At 43.0% G+C, this 24,608-nt stretch overlaps 1 protein-coding gene across 1 annotated transcript in view; it reads right to left on the bottom strand.

Moving 5' to 3' along the window:
* INTS9 (integrator complex subunit 9) overlaps positions 1-24,608 on the bottom strand; it is a 106,099-nt gene that overhangs the window by 44,223 nt on the left and 37,268 nt on the right. The window contains exons 3-6 of the mRNA XM_070415517.1: positions 20,939-20,999; positions 16,097-16,159; positions 12,001-12,140; positions 9,669-9,755 (exon numbers count right to left, since the gene is read on the bottom strand). Of these exons, the coding sequence (XP_070271618.1) occupies positions 9,669-9,755; positions 12,001-12,140; positions 16,097-16,159; positions 20,939-20,999 (351 nt within the window). The remainder of the gene's footprint in view (positions 1-9,668; positions 9,756-12,000; positions 12,141-16,096; positions 16,160-20,938; positions 21,000-24,608) is intronic.

Genomic DNA, 24,608 nt, shown 5'->3' with positions numbered 1-24,608 from the left:
TAACAGTGAAATTGGGGGTCACCACAAGGGTCGCAGCATTTGGAAGGTTGAGAACCACTGGGCTAGAGAATGGGGAGCATAATAAACTGCATCCCTCACCCCAACTGCATTCGTTATATGTTGCCTTCAGCTTTGCCAAGGCCCTGCAACTGAGCCGCCTCTCTGAGAGGCTGAGCCAAACAGCTACACACAAGGCTAGGGTTAGACTGCTTTCTCTCCTCTGCCCTTCCCCCTCATCTCTTGACAACTAGTACTGCCATTACCCAAACTAACACCCGGGCTCTACTTCCTTCCCTCGAGGGCCCTTCCAGCATCCTCTCCCCTTCCCATCTAGGACAATGTTCTGTGAAAGTTAAGCCGATTCAAGTCTGAAACATTCTCCAAGTGAGGCATTTGGTTCCTTTAATGTTCCCACTCTCTGCTGGAGGGTGAACAATCAGATATGCAGCCTCCAGAGTAAGCTAGCAAATGATCTCAGCCTTGGGTGAGGGGGAGAGGGAAGACTGAACATTCACACATATTTCAGCCTGGATCTTTTCCCATCATTTCCTCCCCTCAGGAGAAACAGCACAGAAATTATAAACTTATGTTCCAGAGAAACTGGAGAAACCATTTCTGTAAACAGAAATAGTCATGATGGTTTCTGATGACCCGTTTAGTAAAGCAATGTTGGAAGGAGGAGAAGAGTCTTGTTAAACACAATAACAAAAACAATAACTTATCTTCTTATCCCATTATTAGAGGCCTGGTGCACGAAATTCATGCACTAGGGGGAGGGGGTGTCCCCTCAGCCCAGCTTTTGCCCTCTTGCAGTCCAGGAGCCGTCAGTTGGACATCCTTAGCACTGCTGCGGAGGTGAGAGAGGTTCCCGCCACCTCCGTTGCGCTTGCCAGCTGTGAGCCTGGCTTCTGGCTGAGCAGCGCTCCCCAGTGGGAGCGCACTGACCACCAAGGAACAGCTCCTGCATTGAGCATCTGCCCACTGGTGGTCAGTGCGCGTCATAGCGACCTGTCATTCCACCGTCGGGCCAAAACTGGCTCTCCGACATACCCCGAGGGGTCCCAGATTTCGAGAGGGCGCAGGCCAGGCCGAGGGTCACCATCTGTGCATGACTGGGGCCAGGGAGGGATGTGGGAGGTTGGCCAGCTGGGGAGGAACCGTGGGAGGGCTGCAGGGTGTGTCTGGCCCGTCTTGCTCAGTCCCGATTGGCCGGATCCCAGCAGCAAGCTAACCTACCGGTCAGAGCGTCTGCCCCCTGGTGGTCAGTGCACGTCATAGTAAGCAGTTGAGCGGCCTTAGCATATCATTAGCATATTACACTTTGGTTGAATGGCCAACTGGACAACCAGACACTTAGCATATTAGGCTTTTATTATATAGGATATCATACTAGAAGCCTGGTGCACAAATTCATGCACAGGTGGGGTCCATCTGGCCCACCCCAATCAAGGCTGATCAGGCCATGCTGGCCAGGGGGAGGGGCCGCAGGTGGTTGGCCAGCCAGCCCTGCCCCTGATCGGTGGAGGGGTGATCGAGGGTGGGGCTGGCTGGGGGTAGGGGCCGTGGGCGGTTGGCCAACTGGCCCCTCCCCCTGGTCGAACTCCCGGATGAGGGGACAATTTGCATATTAGCCTTTTATTATATAGAATTTTTCACACAGTAGTATCTTTTCCATTTCTGTGTCCTCTGCACTGAGCATAGTGCCAACATAAAGACAAATACCTGTTCTCGTAACTAATACCTCAGGAAAGCTAAGAACCAGTGAGTTGATACTAATGAGTCCTATCTGAATGCACCAGTAAGTTTGGGTGGAAGTGAGCCCTAGGACAGTGGGCTAGGCGGTGACCACAGCAGGGAGGAATCAATCAGTGAGCCAGAAGAGGAAGGCTAAGCAGGTCCCGGCGGAGTCTCGGCTGACCTGCTCAGTTTAGGGTTTTGTGGCAGGCAGCTTCTGACACAGCTCCCGAGGATCCCACCTCCCGTATTCACCCCCTTGTGTTGATCCCCTCCCCGAGGGTGGCTTGCTTCTAGTGCAGTAATATGACAAAGGCCACGGGTTGTCACTACTAAGTTAGCTTGGGTCCTCTTGCTTGTTAGCTTTGATTTAACCAGCTGCCACGTTGTGAGATGCCAAGAGGGAAAGCCCTTGGCAAGGGCCTGAGGGAGGCTTCGGCCCAAAGTCCTTGAGGAACCGAATCCTGCCAACAACCACATGAGTGGGCCGAGAAGGGATCCCTCCCAGTGGAGTTTGAGATAACCGGCCGGTGGGAGACCCAGAGCCAGATGACCCAGTTAGTAACCAACAGGAAAGCTTCCTGAGACCTGTTGCAGTACAGAGGCAGCATTTACTACCTTCCCTCAGTGTGAGCTTTTCTCGGGTCTCTTCAGTGACTTTACAAACTGTCTGTACAGAACTTCTGTAGGAGGCTGATGTGCATATCTCATTTAATTTTGATTTTTGCTTCTTTTAGTTGCAATATTGAGCAATTAAGCTCTTTTTCCCCGCCATATTTCTAAATGAGGGTAAAAACTTCCCTCCCAAATGGCTCTGAGCATTACAGCAAATGCGTAGTAAAATAGGGTTAGTAGTAAAACAGATATTGATATGTAAATAAATATATATGATATTCAGTACATATTAATTCCCCCTCACCCTTTTATGCTTCAGTTCTTTTGGGTACCTTATATACTCACTACACCTTTCAGATCTAAAACTACCTAATCATTTGCCATTCTCTATTTGGAAATGTTCAGAAGGTTTCCTTTCTCATATAGGTTTGGTGACTATATTTTCACAAACAATTTGGGTGTAAGTTTTCTGTCAGCTAGACAAGAGACTTAAACTAGAAATCGGTCAAATATATTGTTGGCATTTTCAAAGGTACAAAGTTTCATTCTTGTTTTACATAATGTGATCTTTCCATGATTTTCCCTCCTTCCTGGTGTGCACTGGCTGATTTTATTGTAACTCAGCTCTTCTACCATGTTTTCACCACATTGCTCCTTTCTTCTCAACCTGTGGGTCGCGACCCCTTTGGCGGTCGAACGACCCTTTCACAGGGGTTGCCTAAGACCATCCTGCATATCAGATATTTACATTACAATTCATAACAGTAGCAACATTACAGTTATGAAATAGCAACGAAAATAATTTTATGGTTGGGTCACAACATGAGGAACTGTATTTAAAGGGCCAGAAGGTTGAGAACCACTGTCTTAGAATAATCTCTGTCCTCATTCAAACCCTACTTACTCTGCCAAGACTAGCCTAAGTCTTGCCACTTGGTACCTAATCTTTCCTTGATAAACTCGAGTACAGGGATTGTCTTAAACTTTTGGGGGCATTTTTCTACGAACTTATTATAATGCCAGGCACTTGGTAGTTAATCAACAAATAAGTTTGAAATTCTCTGAATTCCATATTTATACCCACGAATTCCTTTTGCTAACATCTCCTTTTACTCTTTTGAGCTACTTAGTCCATTTGTCATTACTTCTTTCTATCTCCTAACATCTTGTCTTTAACATCTTGTACCTTAGCTTTCCTGAGAACTCTCCTTATGCTCACCTGCGGACATTATCATACAGAGGCATTTAGAGAGCCATTCAAAGCCATTAGGATGATTGGCTGATAAGGAAATACAGTGCAAACAAGCTCTGGGTTTTTTTCTGGCTTTCTAATTTATCAAAGTCAAGTTCTCAGAGTCTAAATGTTTCATAAGTACTTTCTAAAAGATTTCCTTGTTTTGTTTTGTTCTTATCATACTCGAGTGCCTACTAAAGGACCTCCCAGTGCTGACACCAGGCCAGAGCTCTGCCTGTTCTCCCACCCAAAGCACAGGCAGCACATGAGCATGAGTTTTTGTGAAAAGGGAAGACTTGAAAGTCCACTGGAACCACTTAGAAGCTTATAAATAAAACATTGGTTGGGCTTTTTCTAAGACTTCGATGAACGAATGAACAAAATGAATATAAGAGCAAAATACGAAAGAATATAAGCAGCAGAAAAGTTGTTTCCTCTCATTACAGCAAACTGTGCTTGACACACACGTGGGTGGGGTGGGGTGGAGATGTGTGAGCAGAGTGACATCTAGATAGTTCACTGAATGTGGAGTTTCAAAAACCATGCATTTAATAGTAACCTAAAACTAGATTAAAACCCCGGAATTTTGTTTTAGATCAATTTATCTCTAAAAAGGACAAAGGCAATTGCTTAGGCTACTACAGGGTAACAGAAACAATTCCTGAGAGCACCTAAACTGTCTCTGCTTTAATTCTGTGCTCATGAAAAAAACTCTTTATCTATAATTTGATCTCGTAAGTGGACCTGCTGACCAAAACAGAGTGTCCTAGAGAGATGAACCATTCTAATTCAGGAGCCAGGCAGACGTCTCAGTGTAATGTGATTACGTGGAATTTTTGTGTGTTAGTCAATATCCTGGGAGTTGAGTTAGCCTGAATCAGAGGCTAATCAACTCTGAGCGAAATGGCATGATTAAGTTTCTGGGACTGCAATGCTGAAGAACTCGCTGTGAGGACTCCAGCAAAGTACCGCCACTCCACGAGGATCTGTTTAAGGAGCCTCTCCCTTGGACATCTTTAAAAACTGTAACATACGTGAGCTTAGAGATAATTTAACTCAATTCTTTTATTTTACAGAAAAGGAGACTGAATCCCAGAATCTAAATGACAGTACTAAATAACTAGAGGCAACAGAATTAGAAAATTGTTTAAGAGACTCTGAATGGTGACCACACAATATAAAGATGATTTATTATAGAACTGTACACTTGGGACCTATATTTTATTAACTAATGTTACCCCAATAAATTCAATAAAAATTAAAAAAAATAGAGAGAGAGAGAAAATGGTTTCCCTTCTACTATCCTACCTTGCTTTTATCAGGAAAGGCAAAATCTAACAAAAAATTAGTCTGTGGAAGGCAGATGTGTCCTGGTAACTGACAGGAGGCTACGTGAGCCAAGTGCATCAGTAAAAGTGAGAAGGATGAGGGTGTCTACTGAGTACTACTATGTGCTTACCATTGGGGGGGGGGGAAAAAGACTTGACTCATATTGCTCATTTAATCCCCCCCACAACCCTCTGAAGTTGCTAATATTATTCCTCGTTTATAAATGAGGAATCGGAGCCTAGAAGAAATAACTTGCGCAAGCTACCAAGAAGCAGATCTGAAATTCAAACACCAGCCTATTTGACCTCCAAGCCCACAGCTTTAATGTTCTTCCTACGAGAGTTAGACCTGATAAATTCCTCTATAAATACCAAAGAAGTGTCAGAGCCGAGGAACTTCAACTAGAATATGATTGTTTTTTCTTTTATATCTTCTGTAAGGTATGAACTCACATTTTAAACTCTGAGTACTGAAAATTGCCAAAACATTTCAGCCTGGAATAGATCAGTGCATAATTCCTTAATGCCTGTGAGCACTATGACAATAACCTGAATTATAATTGCAGATTTCTAGTCTTATACGAAAAAATGGCAGCCTGAAACAAAAAAAATGCTAGAGGATGGGTTAGTTTCTTAAGTGAAATATTTTGCTTTGAATTTTCCCATTAAAATATCTAAACTCTGAAGTGGGTATGGGAAAATGAGAAACTCAAAAATTATATTGCAAGGGATTCTCCTTTTCCTACCCTTCAAACTCTCTTTTCTCAAGAAGACTAAACTGCAACGTCAAAATGAGGAAGAAGGATGGTTAACGTCTAAATAAATCTCAGGAGAAGTGTCACCTGAGGCAGGGAGTCAGACAGCTGCCAAAAAGCAAGAGTAGTAGTTTTTTTGGTATACATACTAATACTAAATCAAATGCTAATTCAAACTATGATTTAAGGGAAATGATTTAAGGGACTTTGTCAAACTCTTTTGACCAATGAGTTAGAAAAATTTTAATTTATTGTTTTCTTTAGTTGATGGTCTTATTAGCAACTTAAGCTACTAAAATGCATTAATTCAAGGCACTTAACCAAGAGATTGCCTGCATGAGGTTTCAGCAGAAGTAAAAAATTGGCGGCTCAAATCTCAAATCGAATTCACAGAGGTGTTTATAGCTGGATCGTACAGGATTTTATTTTAATGTGTGAGCCAACATTTTCAAGAGACTTTTTAAAATGACATTTAAAACATCCAAATTTTGGGTTTCTCTTGGAAAAAAAAAAAAGATTTGTCAGTGACAGGTTCATATTCCCACATGGTCACCATCGGCTGAAGCTGTGTGTCAGCTGTGCCATTAGAGTGGTAAGGTCTCTGATCTACATTTCCTGGCTCTCACCTCACTCCTATGCTTCTCTTGCCCATGCCTGGAACCACCTGAGTTTGTGATGCCTACTTTAGAGGAATCAGATAAGGAAAGTGCAGAAATTAAAGAAAAAAAAGAAACAACAACAAATGAAGAGAAGACATAGCCCATACCACTTGGGGAAAATGTCAATGTACTAGACAGCAAAAAGCAGTGATTCTCAATATCATACGCCATAGTATTCTGGGGCCCTAGAGATCAAGAGGCTTGTGACAGAAAAATTTTAAAGTGACATAAATCCTTTAGCATAAATACTGCCCAAATGAAGCACTTTTTGTACTCTGGCCAAGGTTAAATTCTAGGTGGATATTTCAAAAGGATTTTTTTTTTGTCTGATGTCAACTACAAAACAACTCTTCAAATTCTTCCGCCATTTCTGATATGTATGCTGAGTTTTCCCAGGAGAAAAAAGATGATGCAGCTTTCTTGGTTTGTCTTCCTAACACCTCAATATATTCTTTCCAATAATTAGACTCTCCTCTTTCTCTATCAATAAACAAAGCTCATCTCATGCTCAAAAGTGAAAACAAAATACTTGACCAGGATCAGAAATATGGTCATGATATATGAAATAATGAAATACGGTTTTCTCCAACAGCACAAGTTATTCCTTCTGCTCCTTTAACCCAGCTGGTTTTCAAGTCTGACTTTTGCCCACCAGGTGGCGAGATAGCAAATTCAAGATTTTATTTCAATTGGCACTTTTTTAAAAGGTAGATTTTCTAAGATTCTTAAAAAATAACTTTCAGCCCCACCCTACCCTTCTGCTTCAAGCTCAATTCACCCCTCTCCCTAATATACAATAGCACTTCTTCTGTAAGCCAGTTATCTTGTATTTTATAAACGGGAGGCAAAGGAAAACTGCCAAGGACTCTGCTCAAGGTCACAGAAGAAAAGGCAAAATAAGGACTTGGAACTTCCTAAGACTTGGCCCAGGGTTTGGGAGTCAGGAAATAGTGACCTTTGCACGTCATTTCTGGTGTGCCAAAATTATTTGCAGGAGAATATTATAAAGGGTATAAATTTAAAAGGAGGAAGTAAGGGGAGCCAAGGCATACATGTTCCATGGGGAAAGGAAACAAAGTTCTCTGGTTTCCAAGGAGGGATGTAGAGACCTGGGTCCAATGTGGTTCAGGGAGCACGTTGGAGAGAGAAAGAAAAGGGGTAGAAGGTACAGCAGTGGCAGGAGGAAAGGGAGCAGAGAATAAGAATGCAAAATTAGGGGAGGGGTCTCTGTATTAAGCAGGTGGGTGGGCAGATCAAGGAAACCATGTAAAGACTCAGACATGTGCGTGTAAGAGAAAACGTTTCCTAACCCCAAACCAGACAGACACCATATCCCCAAGTGAGGACACAGAGGCATGAAGAAGATCCGTAAGACACAGGAGAGAATGTGCAGTTATACATCCTTCCTCCTTCCTCACATGAACGGGGTCTCACACACATGTGAGAAGAAATGTGTGTGTATCCAAGAGGCGGTCCAGCACAGTGGTTAAGAGCACAGACTCTGGAACCAGACTAGCCTGACTGTCTGGGTATGAATCCAAATACTATTGTAGCTCAGTAGCTGGGTGATCTTGAACAAGTTACTTCACCTCTCTGTGCCTGCTCTCTCTTCTGTAAAATGATGTTAAAAATTAAATTTAGCCCTGGCTGGTGTGGCTTAGTTGGCTGTAGTATTGGCCCATACACCAAAAGGTAGTGGGTTTGATTCCTGGCAAGGGCACATATCTGGGTTGCGGGTTCAGTTCATGTTTCTCTCTCACATCTATGTTTCTGTTCATCTCTTTCTCTCTCTCTCCTTCTCTCCCTCTCTTTAAAATCAATGAAAATGTCCTCGGGTGAGGATCGAAAAAAATAAAAAATAAATGTATTAAATAAAACATTGAGAATAGGGCTACCTACACTAAATAAAATAAATAATTCATACAAAGGAATGCATAGAGGAAATTTACATGCTCAAACTCTGAAATAGTTACAGTACTAGTATAAAAACAAAGCACATTCTCTTAGCTACATTTATGTATTCTTGACTTTCTTAATGTTAGATTACTAGATGGTGAATAATCACTGATCTAGAAGGAAAGAGAACTCGGTGGCAAGACAGATGGAAAAGAGGGGCGTTGGTCAGAGTTTGTGGAACACGTGCTACTTGAGAAGTCACAGACGAGCCCTGACTTGACTCTGGATGCCAGGCCCAGAGGCCGGGTGACTGTGGTGTGCCTGGAGGTGAGGGAGGCGGTGGGCAGGGTTAGAGACACTGCAGTATGTTAGGTCTGACTGGTGTCCTCCGCTGCCAATGAAGTGTGAGAGCACTGAAGGGGAACCAAGCTGCCCCCTTGCCTCATCTATTATCTTTCTACTTACATCAGCTCTTATCTTTTGGTTTCTGATCCAGGGGCCACTGAAACTAACCTCTCTGAAATGTCCACAGCCAAGGGCCTCATCCACCTTACGTGCTGATCCGCCTGCAGTATCTGAGACCATTGACAAGCCTGGGTTTCCCCCTTGGCTTCCACTCAGGGCTCCTCGTACCTTCCTAGTTACAACATCTCAGCTTCTTCACAATTCTTACCAATTCTCTTCAATTCTATTGCAGAAATATCTTTTAAGCTAGACCCTTCATGTTCATTGCTACTGCCTTAGTTCAGGCCTCTGTTCTCTCCTCTGGGTTTCTGACACTGTCTTCCTGCTGGTCTCCTGCCCCCATCTGTATACTTCCATCCACTCTCCATGCTGCTAGAGTTACCTTCCCCAGAACAAATACTTGATCATGTCATTCTCTTCCTTAAAAACCTCCACTGATGGACTTCCCACTCTCAATAATATTCAAACGTGACACGTTAAGTTTCCTCATTATCTTGCCTCAACTTTCCTCTTTAGTTTCATCCTCTCTTCTCTACTCTACCCATTCTAATCCACCCTGAACATCTCCCTGTTCCCTGAATACACTATATCCTAGGATGCTGTGCCTGAATCTTTTCCATCTGCAAAAGTCCTTTTCTTCCTCTAAGAAGAAAGTCACTCCTAAGGAAGTCCTCCTCAGATTCCCTAAGCAGAGTTCATTCTCTGAGTGACCACAGTGCTGTGATCAAGCATCAAATCTAATGCATCCATCCCACTTGTAATCTACCTGCTAACTGTCTGATTTCCACCGACTCCTGAGTACCTCAAAGACAGAGATAATTGTTTACTAGTTTTTAAAAACTCCCAGGCCCAGCACAATACCTTGCCCATGGCATGGTTGCCTCTCAAATTATGTTGGTTGAATCAAACATAACTCTTTCATAAACAGGGAGAAAAGAATCTAAGGCTGTACGTAAGGGGGGCATACAGGCCTTCTGCTCACCGCTGAATGTCCTTGTTCTTCCACAAGGAGGCAGATTGCGCCTTGGGCACTCTTTCAATGAAATTCACCAGCTCTTCCATGAGAAGCCTGAGTTTAATCAAACAAAAAAAGTGATGAAAATTCATAGAAGAACTAGGGAAACACTGCACTCTAACACAGAATCCAACAGAAATGGGCTTGTCTGCCTTCTCCCTCTCCAATTATCTTTCCCTCTGTTGCATATGAATGTGGGCACCATTTTACATAAAGTTGAATACAAATCTAGCCTCCTATTGAATTTCCAAGTTAAAAATTTGGAATATGAATGATTTAGTTCACCTTTAAAACAAGCCTGGCATGTTTTCATCTCCAAACACTGAAATAGATAGGCATCTGGTTTAATTCTCACTCTAAGATCGCTGCCTTTATGTAACTAAAAATACAAACGGAGAAAAAGTTAAATGATTGTGAAGTACTTGCTATTGGTGGCAGCAGGGGTCGGGTAGGATTTTTAAAATGATATTAAATGGCCTGGCCAGGAGGCTCAGTGGTTGAGCTTTGACCTATGAAACTAAGGTTTGATTCCCGGATTGCGGGCTCGATCCCCAGTGTTGGGGCATGCAGGAGGCAGCCTATAGCTGTCATCATGGATGTTGTTATCTCTCTCCCTTCCTCTCTAAAATCAATAAAAATATATTTAAAATAGATAAATAAAAGAAAATAAAATGATATTAAATGACCAATTTAAACTGGTAAAGTTTTTCTTCATGTGTGTCTTAGGGATTAATAACATTCCATATGGAATATTCTAAAGCACGGGTGGGGAATGTCTAGCCCTCAGGCCATATAAGGCCTGAGAAATCATTTGGTCTGGCCCTGCCAAGGCATTATGGGTGAGCTAATGAAATGTTTGACCAAGTATAGCAGGCTAATTTTTAAATTGATCATTTTGTATGGCCCTCGAATGATGCTGTAAATATCCAAATGGCCCTTGGCAGAAAAAAGGTTCCCCACCCCTGCTCTAAAGACTGAGCCTAAAGACCTAACTCAAGGACCTACAAAAGGCAGGCTATGCACATCGAGAGATGGATTACCACAGAACCACAGCGGAGGGGATGAAGAAATAACCCACTCGATGGGATCAATGGTCCGCATGCTCTGAGGGGTTCATGCACAGAGAACTGTCAGAATCCTGGTTAACTCCAGGAAGACCAATAAGCTGGAAGCAGGTTTTCAACAGCATGAGACCCCTTGCATAACCCAGGAGAGAGGATCCATATTGACTCCAATCCGGTCCCAATCAACCACATATGTATTCGCACTTGAATGCTGAGCATCTTCATTTCCTTTCCATTTATTTATTTATTCCTAATACCACCCCTCCTTTCAACTTGAAGGAGCAGTATGAGTCCCAGCATCTAAGATCTGGGACCAGGCTCATTATCATTCTGGTTACAGCTTTCAGGAGAACCGCTGTAACTTTTTCAGACTGAAACTGATCCATCACCTCCCATGTCTTATGGTCCTATAATGTCTCTTCCTCAGATCCCTTACATTTTCCTATACACACTGCAGGAAATGTGATTTAACACAAAAATAAGGACATATTGTTTTATTTCCAGTAACTCCATCCTGTTGGACTTCTGCAAGACACTAGAACCCATACTTTTGGTCTTGATAGTTTCATCTTATACCACACTTATTAGTTTGCTTCAACACAATTCTTTTCCCTGGAGTAACTTTCTTCTCACTAACTGATGCTATGGTTACTTGCAGCAACCATGAAGGCTCGGGAGGGGCAGAGAAAGAGACAGCAGGACGTTCTGAGTCAAAGGAGGCCTGGGGTTTTACTTTTTGGAGTTCGGCGTTTCAGTCTCCTAACAGTCCAGACAACTTACCCATCTAGTGACTTATCCTGTTTTCTACACGCTGTCTGCATTTAGTCCGTACTAATCCGTAAAAGGGGGGACATTTTGAAAGCAAAGTAAAATTTCTTTTCTTAAATGTGCTGTTCCTTTCTCCTGAATCTCTCTGCAGTGTATATTTGTGGCATCTTATTAAACGTTACCTCTCCTGATTAGCATCTGCACAGAGGAGCTGTCTCAGGAACTCCTTCTTCCAGTTTTGATTTAAAAAAAAAAAAAAAGTTAGTGAAGACTACTGGCAGCATCAGTCTCTGGGAGAGTCCAGTGACCATCTGTTTTATCTAGAGAGCTGTCTATTCATGCCTGTCCTCCGGGTTGGCTGCTTGGGAGGAAATAATGATCACTCCTGGCACAGCACTCTATTAAGCAGTCACCAGTGAAGGAAGGAGCTCTGGGCCTCATGCTCACGGGGTAGAGCAGTGTCTCACCTGCCGATCTGCACGGTGGGCTCGGTGGCGTACACCGTGCCTGTGAACCCGGTGTGCTCGGTGATGTAGGGCAGTGCCATCATGCAGTGGTAGTTAGAGATGAGGATCACATCTACCGTAGACAGATCTATTAGCTCTGTCTGAAAAGAAAGGAGAGGGGATGATGCATATCTGTTCCAAGCCCATAGATCAACGTGCTGCGACTGAAAGAGGATGCTGTCAGAATGCAGAGTAGTTTGGGTGCTACAGAATGATGATGGTCTTCCTGCGACACTTTTGTTCTCACGTTAGGATGTTTCCTGATATTGACGTTGGGTAGCAGGACAGGAGGGCTAACACCGAGAACGCAGCCTGGACACCAGCAGCACCCTGATGCACTAAAGCGAGTTCCGAGTCACCCTTATGAGGATAAATGCTGCCTGGCAGGTGAGACCAGGGAACACGACGCAGAGACAGCACAATATGCCCTGTGAGGGGAACTAGCATGCAACGTGGCCCCGCCACGGATTGCGGGAACTGAGGGAGCAGCACAGAGAAACCAGCTCCTCCAAAGTCAAACGTGGGAACCGATTTTCTTTTTTCTTTTTTTTTTATTTCAGAGAGGAAGGGAGACAGAGAGATAGAAACGTCAATGATAAGAGAGAATCACTGACTGGCTGCCTCCTGCACGCACCACACTGGGGATCGAGCCTGCAACCCAGTCATGTGCCCTTGACCAGAATCGAACCTGGGACCCTTCAGTCCACAGGCTGATGCTCTATCCATTGAGCCAAACCAGCTAGGGCGGGAACTGACTTTTGTTGTTTTTTTAAGGTAACTTCTGACCACTAGTGCAGGATATAACCGCTCCCCCCAACCCCCATCCCGCCCCGCCCCCCCTCCCCCCCCCCCCCCCCCCCCGCCAAAAAAAAAAAAAAGAAAAGAAAAAAGTAGTGGCAGTCACAAAAGGAAATTATACTCTTATTTTACCCTAGTCTTAACCCCAAATCTACCCCTTTTCCCATTAAGGGCATGTGAAAATGGCAAAGACAAGTTGCCAGGTGAGGGAAAAATGCTACCATGTTCAGTAAATTTTATGAGAACTCTCTTCTAAGGAAATGATTCTCTTACTGATTTGCCCAGATGAAAGAAACCACTTCTCAGAACCACCAAGCACTTCATGCATGTCCCTCTATGGCAGTGATTACTCTGTACCATGGCAACTCAAGTATCACTTTCTCCCTTACACAGTAAATGTCTTTCCGGTCAAGAATCCTGCTGATTCATCTGTCCCTTCCCAGCTGCACAGCCGGCACAGGACTGGCCTCGGCTCTGCTGCTGGAGGGATGCAGTTATAAGCAGGACCTTCTGTGGGGAAAGCTGAGACGCAATCACCTCAACCACGGAGTCCCCCTCACGGAAGTTACCCCCGGGAAAGCGCATGGTGCACTGAGGACAGCATGCGGCGAGTCGAGGAAGTCTTTCGAAGAACGGGTCATTGCCCTAGTATGTCCCCCATGGAGAAGTGACAGAGATGTCTGTGCCGTCTTTGCAAATGACAGAGACAATGTACCATTTTGCTGTGGGTATTTTCTGGTTGAGTGACTTGACACATGAAATAAGTTAATTTAATAAGGCTGCTGAGGCATAATCAGCTCCTGAGGACAGCATGTAGATTCGAGGTCAAAAGCTACATACTGCCGAGGGCAATGGCAATCTGTGTGAATAACAGGCTTAATGACAGTATTCAACTTACATCACCCTTGACCCCATGTCATACACTGCACTTCCAAGACAATGTCCTCACCATGAAAGGTCACATAGCATTCTGCTGGTCCTAGCCCCACCACGGCTCTGGAACCACTTTTATTGTTGATTTTACTTAAATATATTTTTATTGATTTCAGAGAGGAAGGAAGAGGGAGAGAGAGACAGACACACCAATGATGAGAGGGAATCATTGATCGGCTGCCTCCTGCACGTCCCCCACTGGGGATCGAGCCCACAACCTGGGCATGTGTCCTGACTGGGATCGAGCCATGACCTACGGGTCTAGAAACACTTTTACACAAAGACACGAAGACAGAGAGGCCGAGTGACAGACCCAGAAGAAAACGGGGAAGGACAGCGGAGGCAACAGCCAAGCTCCGAAGCTTCTCTACTTTCCTTTCCTGCCACGTACAGGACCTGCATGAGAATATTTGACATTTCTCTTTAATGTCTAAAAAAATCAGCCAAGTCTATAATGATGAGAAATTTGGTGGGGACAGCTGGAAAAAAATAGGTATATATACTCTGTCTGCATACATGTCAACAGTGTCTACATAAACATTTTTCCATCTGAGAAATAAATTTAATATCCAGGCCACGTTTATATACTCACATTTATATATTTACTTACATACTTTTACTCAGTGAAATCCAATAAAGATTAATTTTAAACTGTATATGGACACTTGGGTTCTACAGCCCATAAACTGGGTCAAAACAACCCTAATTTATTGCTTGCCTATTATACTGTCCTGGGCCTTATATGCAGTCCCTGGTGTAGAAGTTAGGGGACAGTAGGATGTTTAGATAGTCGTACAAGATTATAAATTATAAACTCCATGAGGACTGGGGTTAGGTCTGTCCGACTCACCCAAGTCAGTGAAGTCTGGGCTTAGTAAGCACCTCTCTCCTGATTCTTTGACTCGCCTATTTTCTCCTGATGATGCAATGCTCTGGTTCTACCTTAAAATAGCAACTATTACTAACTTGTTATATAAGCTCTAAGTTATGACAGAAGTTGAAAAAAATTATATGGCTCTAGAATCCTAAATATATCAATACTCTTTGAGCTTGCCAAAGGTGAATTGCGAAATGGTAATTGTCTAATTTTAAAGTTTAGCACCCTATGGAGCAGGCCAAAAAAGTCATGAGAACACCAACTCAGGTTCCACACTGTTGTCCGTTAACGAGGGTGCAGCAGTCAGTGCCGTGTGTGGTCACTGGAAGTAATCACAGCACCGGGATTAGGAGTCTTTGAACAGATGGGGAACTGCCCCACCGGTTCCTCGATGACAAATGAAGATGATAGGGAGGCTAACTGCAGGCAGGGAGAGCTCAGGGTTCTCGATCACTGTCTTCCTTCACCCTTATTCTTACTACTTTACCTCAAACTCTCTCCCTTTGCTGCTACCTTCAATGACCATGTCCTTCTTTGTTTTCCTTCCTTTCTTCCACTCGGGTACAGCAAAGGGCACATACATGTACTTAGAAGAGAGAAAAATGGTTATCTATAGGGTATCAAAGAAAGTGTAGAAATGGAAAGAGAGGGAGAGAGGACAAAAATAAGGGAAAGAGCTCTCCATTTCTTTTCTCTTTGGCACTGGACTGTGCAAGAATTTTCCACAGGTGCTGTGATCCATAGGGCGGCAAGGAGAAGACAGGATGGCAGCTTTGCACTGACTTCCTCAGGAACCCCGGATTAGCTACTGGCTCCCCTACACTCCATCTGTCTGCTGAGAGCGCCGAGGCCGCTCAGGGGATTAGGCCTGTCAGCTGAGATTCGTTTTCTTTAAAACTAATGGAAACTGATCTCTGTTTCCTTTAAAGGATGAAACTGGCCCGAGACTCTTATAATGAGTCTCACTATGATGGTAATATGTAAATGACAGATATCCATAACTCAGTTCAGAATTCGTGAATTTCAAGCAATATCCAATGTGATCTTTCAGGTCAGCAAGAAATTTTACAGTTTACTGCACTGGCTGAAGAACAGCAATTCCCAGTTACCCACTCTAAGCAAGACGAGGAAAAGTAGGGCTAATCTAAGTCACAGGCACTGTAATTACAAAACAAAGGTCTGAGCTATTTCCTTACTTTGCTCAAGAGCACAAGTGTCAGTGGGGATTATGGAAAGAGCTAGGAACAGGAGGAAGAGAGTGACAAATGATGCCCAGACAACAGAAAGAACTCCTAAATGATATTTCAGCTGTGTAACAAAGTGGCTGAAATAACAGATTCATTTCAACTTGAAGAGAGAAGCTAAGCCCCTTAAAATTATTTCTTGACTTCATTTTGAGAGATGATGAGATATGCTTCGTTTCTACAGCGAGATTCACTTTAATCTTACCTCTGGTAAGCAGAATTCAGGCACAGAATCCACAAATACATGGCCCGAGCACTCCTTCAACTCCTAAAAGAAAGGAAAAGGAAAAATTCTAGGGAGAAATATCCAATTGATACAGCAACAAAGAAATTTCATCCTCAAACCAAATTTTCCACGAAGAATCAGAGACGGCTAGAGTTGGAGGGAAGCTAGAAGGTTATGCAGGCCAACTGTTTCCAGTGTAGGCTCAGGGAGGTTAGGTGTCTTATTCAGGATAACAAATGCTGGTAGGTGGCAGACTCAGGACCTGAATGCATATTTCTTGATGGCTCTTCGAGGAAGCCAAGTGTGGACACATGCTGCTTCCATAATTCATGACCCAATGCTTCTCGAATAATAGCAACATCAGAATACACATGGGCACACTGATGGAGTCAAGACTCCTGGGCCCTACCTAACAGCCAAGGGATCAGAAACTCTGGGGATGAGGTCATGGAACCTGTATTTATAACGAGCACCTCCAGTGATTTTATTATGCAATCAGGGCCAAGGGGCAAGTAAGGAGGGGGATGAAGAGTAGAAGGTAGGAATTAAACTACCACCCCACCCCCCATTATCTTCATGAATATAATCTTTGTCCTTGCAGAGCATGCAATTTATTTGAGATTATAAACCAAATGTAATCATCCAGAAGAAAAAAGCATATTTGTAGTACGACTTGCCACACTGCTCATGACCTACCACATTGGATATGCCTGCCTTAGCTTGGACTCCCACACAAATATCCCCGAGAAAAGGGTGAGCACAAGCTTACATGGAAGGTGCTGAAAAACAGGGGGAGGGTGGGCAAGTGACAAAAGGAAAGGAAGAGGACCAATAATGGATGCATTATTGAGCTATACACCTCTGTGGGCAAGGGGCACTTAATCCATGGGGACACGCTGGTGATTAAATCACCTTGGAGTTATCCTACCCAGGGGACATGGAATCTGAGGTATATATATATAGCAACCTCTGCATTTTAGAACAGCAGGAAGAACTCTCTGGAGAACCATCCAGGGATTGGCAGCTGGAAGTACGGTAGAGCACACTGAACAGTGGGCCACCAACAGGGTCTGCTGCAATGCCTCCAGAAGGCCACTAGAGTTGCTGTTTTCCCTCACTGACACTTGAAACTGAAATCTATGGAGGATTTTTTGTGCCACCCAGTTAAAGCTATCTATGACTTTATAAAAAAAACTAGAGGTCTGATGCATGGATTCATGCACCAGTGGGGTCCCTCAGCCTGGCCTGTGCCCTCTTGCAATCTGGGACCCCTCGGGGGATGTCTGACTGCCAGTTTCGGCCAGATCCCTGCAGGTGTGTGAAGCGGCTGGGGAAGAGCCCAAGCCCAGGCTGGCACTGCACCACTCCCGCTCATTCTGGTCCTGCTGCACCTGCCGCCGCCACTGCTCAATAAGCTCACTGAGCGGTGTTCCCACTGTGGGAGCACACTGACTACCAGGGGGCAGCTCCTGCATTGAGCGTCTGCCCCCTGGTGGTCAGTGAGCATCATAGAAACCAGTTGTTTGGTCGCTTAGGCTTTTATATATATATTAGAGGCCCAGTGCACGAAATTCGTGCACGGGGGGCGAGGAGGGTATGTCCCTCAGCCCAGCCTGCACCCTCTCCAATCTGGGACCTCTCAAGGGATGTCTGACTGCTCGGTGTGGAATCAGGCTTAAATGGGCAGTCAGACATCCCTCTCACAATTTAGGACTGCTGGCTCCCAACCGCTTGCCTGCCTGCCTGATTGTCCCTAACTGCTTCTGCCTGCCAGCCTGATCAGTCCCTAACTACTCCCCTGCCGGCCCGATTGCCCCCAACTGCCCTCCCCTGCTGGCCTGGTCCTCTCTTGCTGCCCTCCCATGCAGGCCTGGTTGCCCCCAACTGCCCTCCCCTGCAGGCCTGGTCCTCTCTTGCTGCCCTCCCATGCAGGCCTGGTCCCCCCCAACTGCCCTCCCCTGCTGGCCATCTTGTGTTGGAGTGATGGTCAATTTGCATGCTGTCCACATGGGGGCGGCCGTCTTGTGTTGGAGTGATGGTCAATTTGCATATCACTCTTTTATTAGATAGGATAGATATATAGTTTGGTTGACAGTTTGCTCTTTCCAGAACAAGAATTTTGTTCTATTGGGTCTTCATTAGTCACTGAACATATATTTCTATATATTCCTATGTATATCCTATCTAATAAAAGGCTAATATGCAAATCGACCAAATGGCGGAACGACCCGTTGCTATGACACGCACTGACCACCAGGGGGCAGATGCTCAATGCAGGAGCTGCCCCCTGGTGGTCAGTGCGCTCCCACAGGGGGAGCGCCGCTCAGCCAGAAGCCAGGCTCACAGCTGGCGAGCACAGCAGTGGTGGGGGGAACCTCTCCCACCTCCACAGCAGCGCTAAGGATGTCTGACTGACGGCTTAGCCATCAGTCGGACATCCCCTGAGGGCTCCTGGGCACAGGCGAGAGGGCGCAGGCTGAGAGGGTGCAGGGATTCCCCCCCTCCCACTCCAGAGTGCATGAATTTCATGCACCGGGCCTCTGGTGTATCTATATTTATAGTTCAGTCTGAATGATTTTACTCTCAATCCTTATCTGAAGATACGGTACTAATTATATATTATTTTCCTTTTGAATTTTACAAGTCTCATAGCAGAACCCTGAGAGAATATTTTCTCCCCTCACCTTTCAGTGTAAACTCTGATTCCTCTTTTTACATGAATACCATTTAACCAGTGAAAGGCTGAGCCAAAAAGAGACTGCAAACAGTTCTTAATTACAATGCATCTGCCAGCTAAAAACAAATAAGCAATTATGTTTAATGGGAGAAGACTCCCAAATCCCTTAGGATGAGGTTAAAAATGATTGCAGATAAGTCCTGGGAAATTTCAAAGTTCTGCCTGGTCTTACACTGGCTACATAATCATCTTCCCCACAAGGCTTCATGCACCAGGGCATGCCCATCTCACATGACAAAGCCTCCTCCGAGTCTCTCCCTCCTGACTGCAGAAGCAGGCCTGCCATTCTGCGCACTCACAATGTCACTGTGTTTTACTCACTGCTCTCTTCTAATGAAATGCTCTCACGTACACAAGCAAGTCATTTGTTCACAATGCACTAGTAATGGGATGCTTCTGAGCCTTTCTCAAGGAAGAATAATTCATAGCTAGCAGAAGAGTCAGACTGATTTCAGGTGCACAACTCATGAATGTCACATAATTTTACGGGTTAACTGTGAGGGAAATCTCATTTCAAATTATACACTTGGCTTGCACTTGAGGTTGGGTGCAGTTCACAGAAATTAATTCTGTAAAAAGAACACCTCTTTATTTAACAACTAGAGGCTTGGTGCCACCAATTTGTGCATGGGTGGGGTCCCCTGGCTGATCGGGGCTGGCCAGCTCGGGGGAACAATCATGGGAGGTTGGCGGTGGGAGCTCACTGATCACCAGAAGGCAGCTCCTGCATTGAGCATCTGCCCCTTGGTAGTCAGTGCGTGTTATAGTGACTGGTCGTAATGGCCACTTAGGCTTTTATATATATAGATATCTATTACAGGAAGGAAATGCCTTATTTAGATGAATCATTTTAAGGATCTTTAAACATAATCAGTCTTTCAATCCTGAGACATGGGAAAGAATGATTTAGAAGACTAAGAATGGCATGGATGAGCTTTGAAGTTTTTAACCCTTTATGTACCTTTGGTCTCTCATTTATAATTTAACTGTCTAAATAATGATCTGAGGAAGAAATTACTGTGAAGATAATCTAATGTTGACCAGCCGCAGTGGCTCAGTGGTTGAGTGTCGACCTATGAACCAGGAGGTCATGGTTCAATTCCTGGTCAGGGAACATGTCCAGGTTGCAGGCTCAATCCCAGTGGAGGGCGGACAGGAGACCAATCGATGATTCTCTCTCATCATTGATGTTTCTATCTCTCTCTCCTTTTCCCTGTCTCTCTGAAATCAATAAAAATGTATTTTTAAAAAAGATAATCTAATGTCAAAAACTTAATAGCCTAGAAAAAAGAAGTTATTTACTTTAGGCCTTGTTAGTCAGTGATTACAGTTGAGAGGACCCCAAATATCTTAGATTCCTGGAACTATGTTCTTTTTTCATAACCTACTATAGTGTCCATTCCTGGCTAACAGGAAAGGCTGGAATAAGATCATAGAACATAGTCTGAAAGGCCCTCCACAAAAATTTACCTAAGAACACGTTTTCACCCTAATCCTCCCAGAACGCACCGCCTGGGAAGTTAAACACTGGAACTCAGTCTATTCCTCACCCAGAGGTCAAAGTGATCTGATCAGATGATGACAATACCTTCCCGCAACCTTCTGTGACCTCTCCTCAGCCCCAAAGACCCCAATTTTACAATGCCCTACCTGATCTGACCCCTGAAGAAGCAGTTTAAAACTCACATACTAGAGAATTTTAAAGTGTTTTCTTTTAAAGTTTACTCCCTCCAGCTGTATAGTTGGTGGAATTCTCTAAATAATATCACCTTTGAAAATCTCATTGCAACTACAAAATTAATTGTTTTCTCTTCGTGGTGATAAAATGTATTTGCAGCTCTTGATTTTTTCACATGAGAAAATTGGACCTGAATCTGAACAGGGATTCTTTAAAAGGCTCTTAAAAACAATAATCACCAAGTACTAAAGACCCTACATGGATCCTGGGATTTTTTCACAAAGAATACATGGGGGGGGGAGGGGGGGGAGGGGGAATAAGCCCATCAATCACATTACTGATGGGTGGCCCTCGTATGACAAGAGGGTTTTCCACTGGGTGTAGCTACACTTCAGTTACTCATTACCTTGTCCAAGAAAACATTTCCATCCTTTAGGGACCAGCCGGGAAGATTAGACAGCCTGGGACTGCAAAACAAAAAATTAAATTATGCTAAATAGATTATAATCCTTAGTAATTTCAAGATGACTATATTGTCTCCATAAAGTTAAAAACAGCTGGAAATTATTGGCAGCGATGTTCACCCAAAATACTAATTGAAAAGATCAAGAAAGAACCCTGTTGTATCAAGCTTAAGATTCATATGGCAATGGATCATTAAAAAGCCAAACAGTTTAGCAATAAATTGGGAAACTGAAAAGAACACTACACAGAACAATAAAGAAAAAGGCAAGATAAGACATTAGAGCGTTTTATAGTTTTCCAGTCACTGGCCCTGACTTCACCTTGCTTGTGTTTACGACAAACCGGAGGGGAGGCCCCCTGGGACCAGCATCTGTGGATGAGAAGGACTGAGAGAGAGAGAGGTCAGGGGCTCAGACAGGAACACTCAGCTGCCTACCAGCCAGAATTCACTGCACATGAAAATGCCTGCGTTCTAGTCAAATTCACAGTCTGGATTCACAGCTTATAAGTAGATTTGTCACTTGTCACCTGTGGCTGGAAAATGATGTTCGTTTTCCTAAGTGTTACAAAATGATGTCACACCTAAGTGAATAATTACTAGAAGGTGAGGTTAATTTCATGTATATATGATATATTGAAATAGTTTGTTTTCAGAAATCATTCACTTCTGGTAATCTCAGGATTTAACCGTATCTACTTTTTGACCAGAGGAATTATGTTGGTAGATGAAAATGCAAATAGTTCAGGAAAAAAAAATGCCATAAAAGAAAAACTTAATGATCAAGGTGATGTGTAAAGAAAAGCACGTCAGGAGTACGAGCAAAAGAAATTTAGCACGTCACCACAAAATTAGCCTGTGAAGTAAAAATTAAGGGCAAAGTAAGGGTTGAGGACTGAAAGACTCTATAATCAGAAACTCAATTAATGTATATAGTCTCTTATCCTCTTGTCAAAATAATTTTATCAGATTCTGATTTTGTAAGTAAGTGACAGCTATGAAAGCCAAATAGAAACACAAACATCTTCTAGGAAAGGTTAAAAACCTGAATATATATGCATCTAATTTTTTTTTTAAGTGAAAAATTTGGGGTAACTTTGACAGAATTCCAAACTTACAGAAAAGTTGCAAGAATGTAAGTACAATGAAGTCTCACATACCCTTTGCTTACATTCACGGTTTACATTTTGCTTTTATTAACCAAAAGCAAGAATTTTGGATTTTATACTTGGGAATGAAAATTACTACTAGGACAATCAAATTTGGTTGGTATAAATGATAACTGATAAGCTTAAAAACAAAAACCTCTGGGAGTTTCCTGCTCTAACCTCTCAGAGAAATATTCTATTGTCACTAGCCATTTAATTCCCATCTCATTTCATAATCATGGTGTCTTCACTATGGACTTTTTACTTCTTGAAAAATATATTTACTATGAGATCAGTTTAAAATTGCAATGCCAAGACAATGTGTACTGTTCTCATTTCATGCATGCTCTCTAAGTGATGGTTGTCAAGACCCACTTCCCTTTACAAAGAAAACTGGACCAAAGTACCTGCATTCTCTCCATTCCCCATCACAACATGTCAATCAGCCTTCAATCAAGGTGACTGATTCCATTAGTTGTCCTCAACAAATGATTAGAAAAGGTATACTGCTTATTAGAAAATATTTTTTTTCAAGTAAAAATTTTACTTTAGTTAAACATTTTTTTATATCACAGCCTTCAATAAGGTACCTGTAGTTATTTTGGATTTGAGAAATTGCCAGTAGATGGGATGGAGAGCATGACCATGTTATAACAATAGCGAAGTGAAGAGCCACAGAAATGTGTCACCCAATGGCAAAGGGATGTTGACTACAGGAATGAAAATATTTGATTGCCGAGTTCCAATGAATTAATGACTAGACCATAAAGAATTAGTAAACTTTAAGCAACAAAGGGTAAAGGATTTAAGCATGTATATAAAATCCATTTTTTAAAAAAAATTTGGTAAATTATTCCTATAAGTAAATAAATGACCTAAGGAGGCATTTAAAAGTAACCTATCACCTAGAAAAATAGTGAAACAGAACAACTATGGTTTGCAATTAATTTTTCTTTATACTTTTCATTTTTCCAATTTTCTACTTTGAAATACATTACTTCTATGATCAGAAAATAATGAAAGAGGCATGACTAACATTCATTCATCCCAAAATGTTTATAAAACTTACTCTGAAAAAGTATGCAAAGTGCAAGAATATGACAGTAAATAAATTAATCCTTGAGTCTGAGGAGTTTACACTCTAGTATAGGTAGATAGTAAACAGCAAATATAATAGAATAAAATAAAAGCTATGATGGGGTAAGTAGGTGTTAAGGGCTCAAGCAAAAAGGTCAATCCTCACAGTGGGCAGTGGTGTGGGAGAGCAGGGCATAGGAGCTATGAGGAAAAGATGGAGGAGGTCTTTCCAGAAGAAGGAAACAGGGAACAGCCTCATCATTTGTAGTGTAGGAGAATGAGTCACCCTCCAATGGATCTTTATTTATGTGTGAAGCATTCAGGTGCTGGTGATACGACCGTGAGCAAAACATACCTGTCCTCCTGGAGGACAGACATATCAACTATCACCCCAACACAGACAGCTGTTAAAAACAATGAAGCAGTGTTGTGCGAATCGCGACAGGATGGTCTAGGCAACACCAAAAGACTTGCCTGGTTCTATGACAACTGAGGGTGATCTGGACAGTAATAGAGTCAAGGAGAAACTGGGTCAAGGGACAGGGTTTGGAGGGAACAGAGAAAGTAGGCTACGAGGTTCAGTACTCTCCTCCCCTCACTCTCACCAGCCTCTAGCATGGACACCTTACATCAAGCATGTCAAACTTTCGGCCTGTGGGCAGCATGTGGCCCTCAATGAATATTTTTGCAGCCCAGCCAATATAATGCTATGTATGAAACGTTTTTTTTGTTTGTTTTTTTACACCAAGCAACAAATGTAACAAACATGGTTGCTTTTTGATTGTAAGAAATGTTTTTGTTTTTGTTTTTTTTTTAAATATATTTTATTGATTTTTTACAGAGAGGAAGGGAGAGAGATAGATAGAGAGAAACATCGATCAGCTGCCTCCCGCACATCTCCCACTGGGGATGTGCCCGCAACCCAGATACAAGCCCTTGACCGGAATCGAACCTGGGACCTTTCAGTCCGCAGGCGGACGCTCTATCCACTGAGCCAAACCGGTTTTGGCGTAAGAAATGTTTTAATAAAAATTTCGTAACTTAATTTTTACAGTATCCCGTTATACATAATTATTAATAACTACAACGTTCACTAATGACTGCTTACTATAATCCTGTTGCATTCATTTCCCTTACACGCCTTATGCACAGGTGCATCATTTCTCTCCACTAATACTAACAAGCAAATATTTTAGCAGCTGATTGCCACGTCATTAGTCTTGTACTGACTTGTTTGGTGTGCGCAACAGGAAATATTTCGCTTATGGAGAACAAGAAAAATAGGTTTATCTGTGCTACCCTTATTAATTTGTGCAGTTATTCAATGTCTGGTAAGTGAATGTTCAAGAAAAAATATTAATTTTTATTAAGATGTTCTATTATTTTCT

Source organism: Myotis yumanensis, unplaced genomic scaffold (assembly GCF_028538775.1).
Source record: "Myotis yumanensis isolate MYYU_CA2020_CCGP unplaced genomic scaffold, mMyoYum1.0.hap1 SCAF_5, whole genome shotgun sequence".
Taxonomy (NCBI): domain Eukaryota; kingdom Metazoa; phylum Chordata; class Mammalia; order Chiroptera; family Vespertilionidae; genus Myotis; species Myotis yumanensis.
Note: the sequence above shows the minus strand (reverse complement) of the source record. Positions and strands in the feature narration are given on the sequence as shown.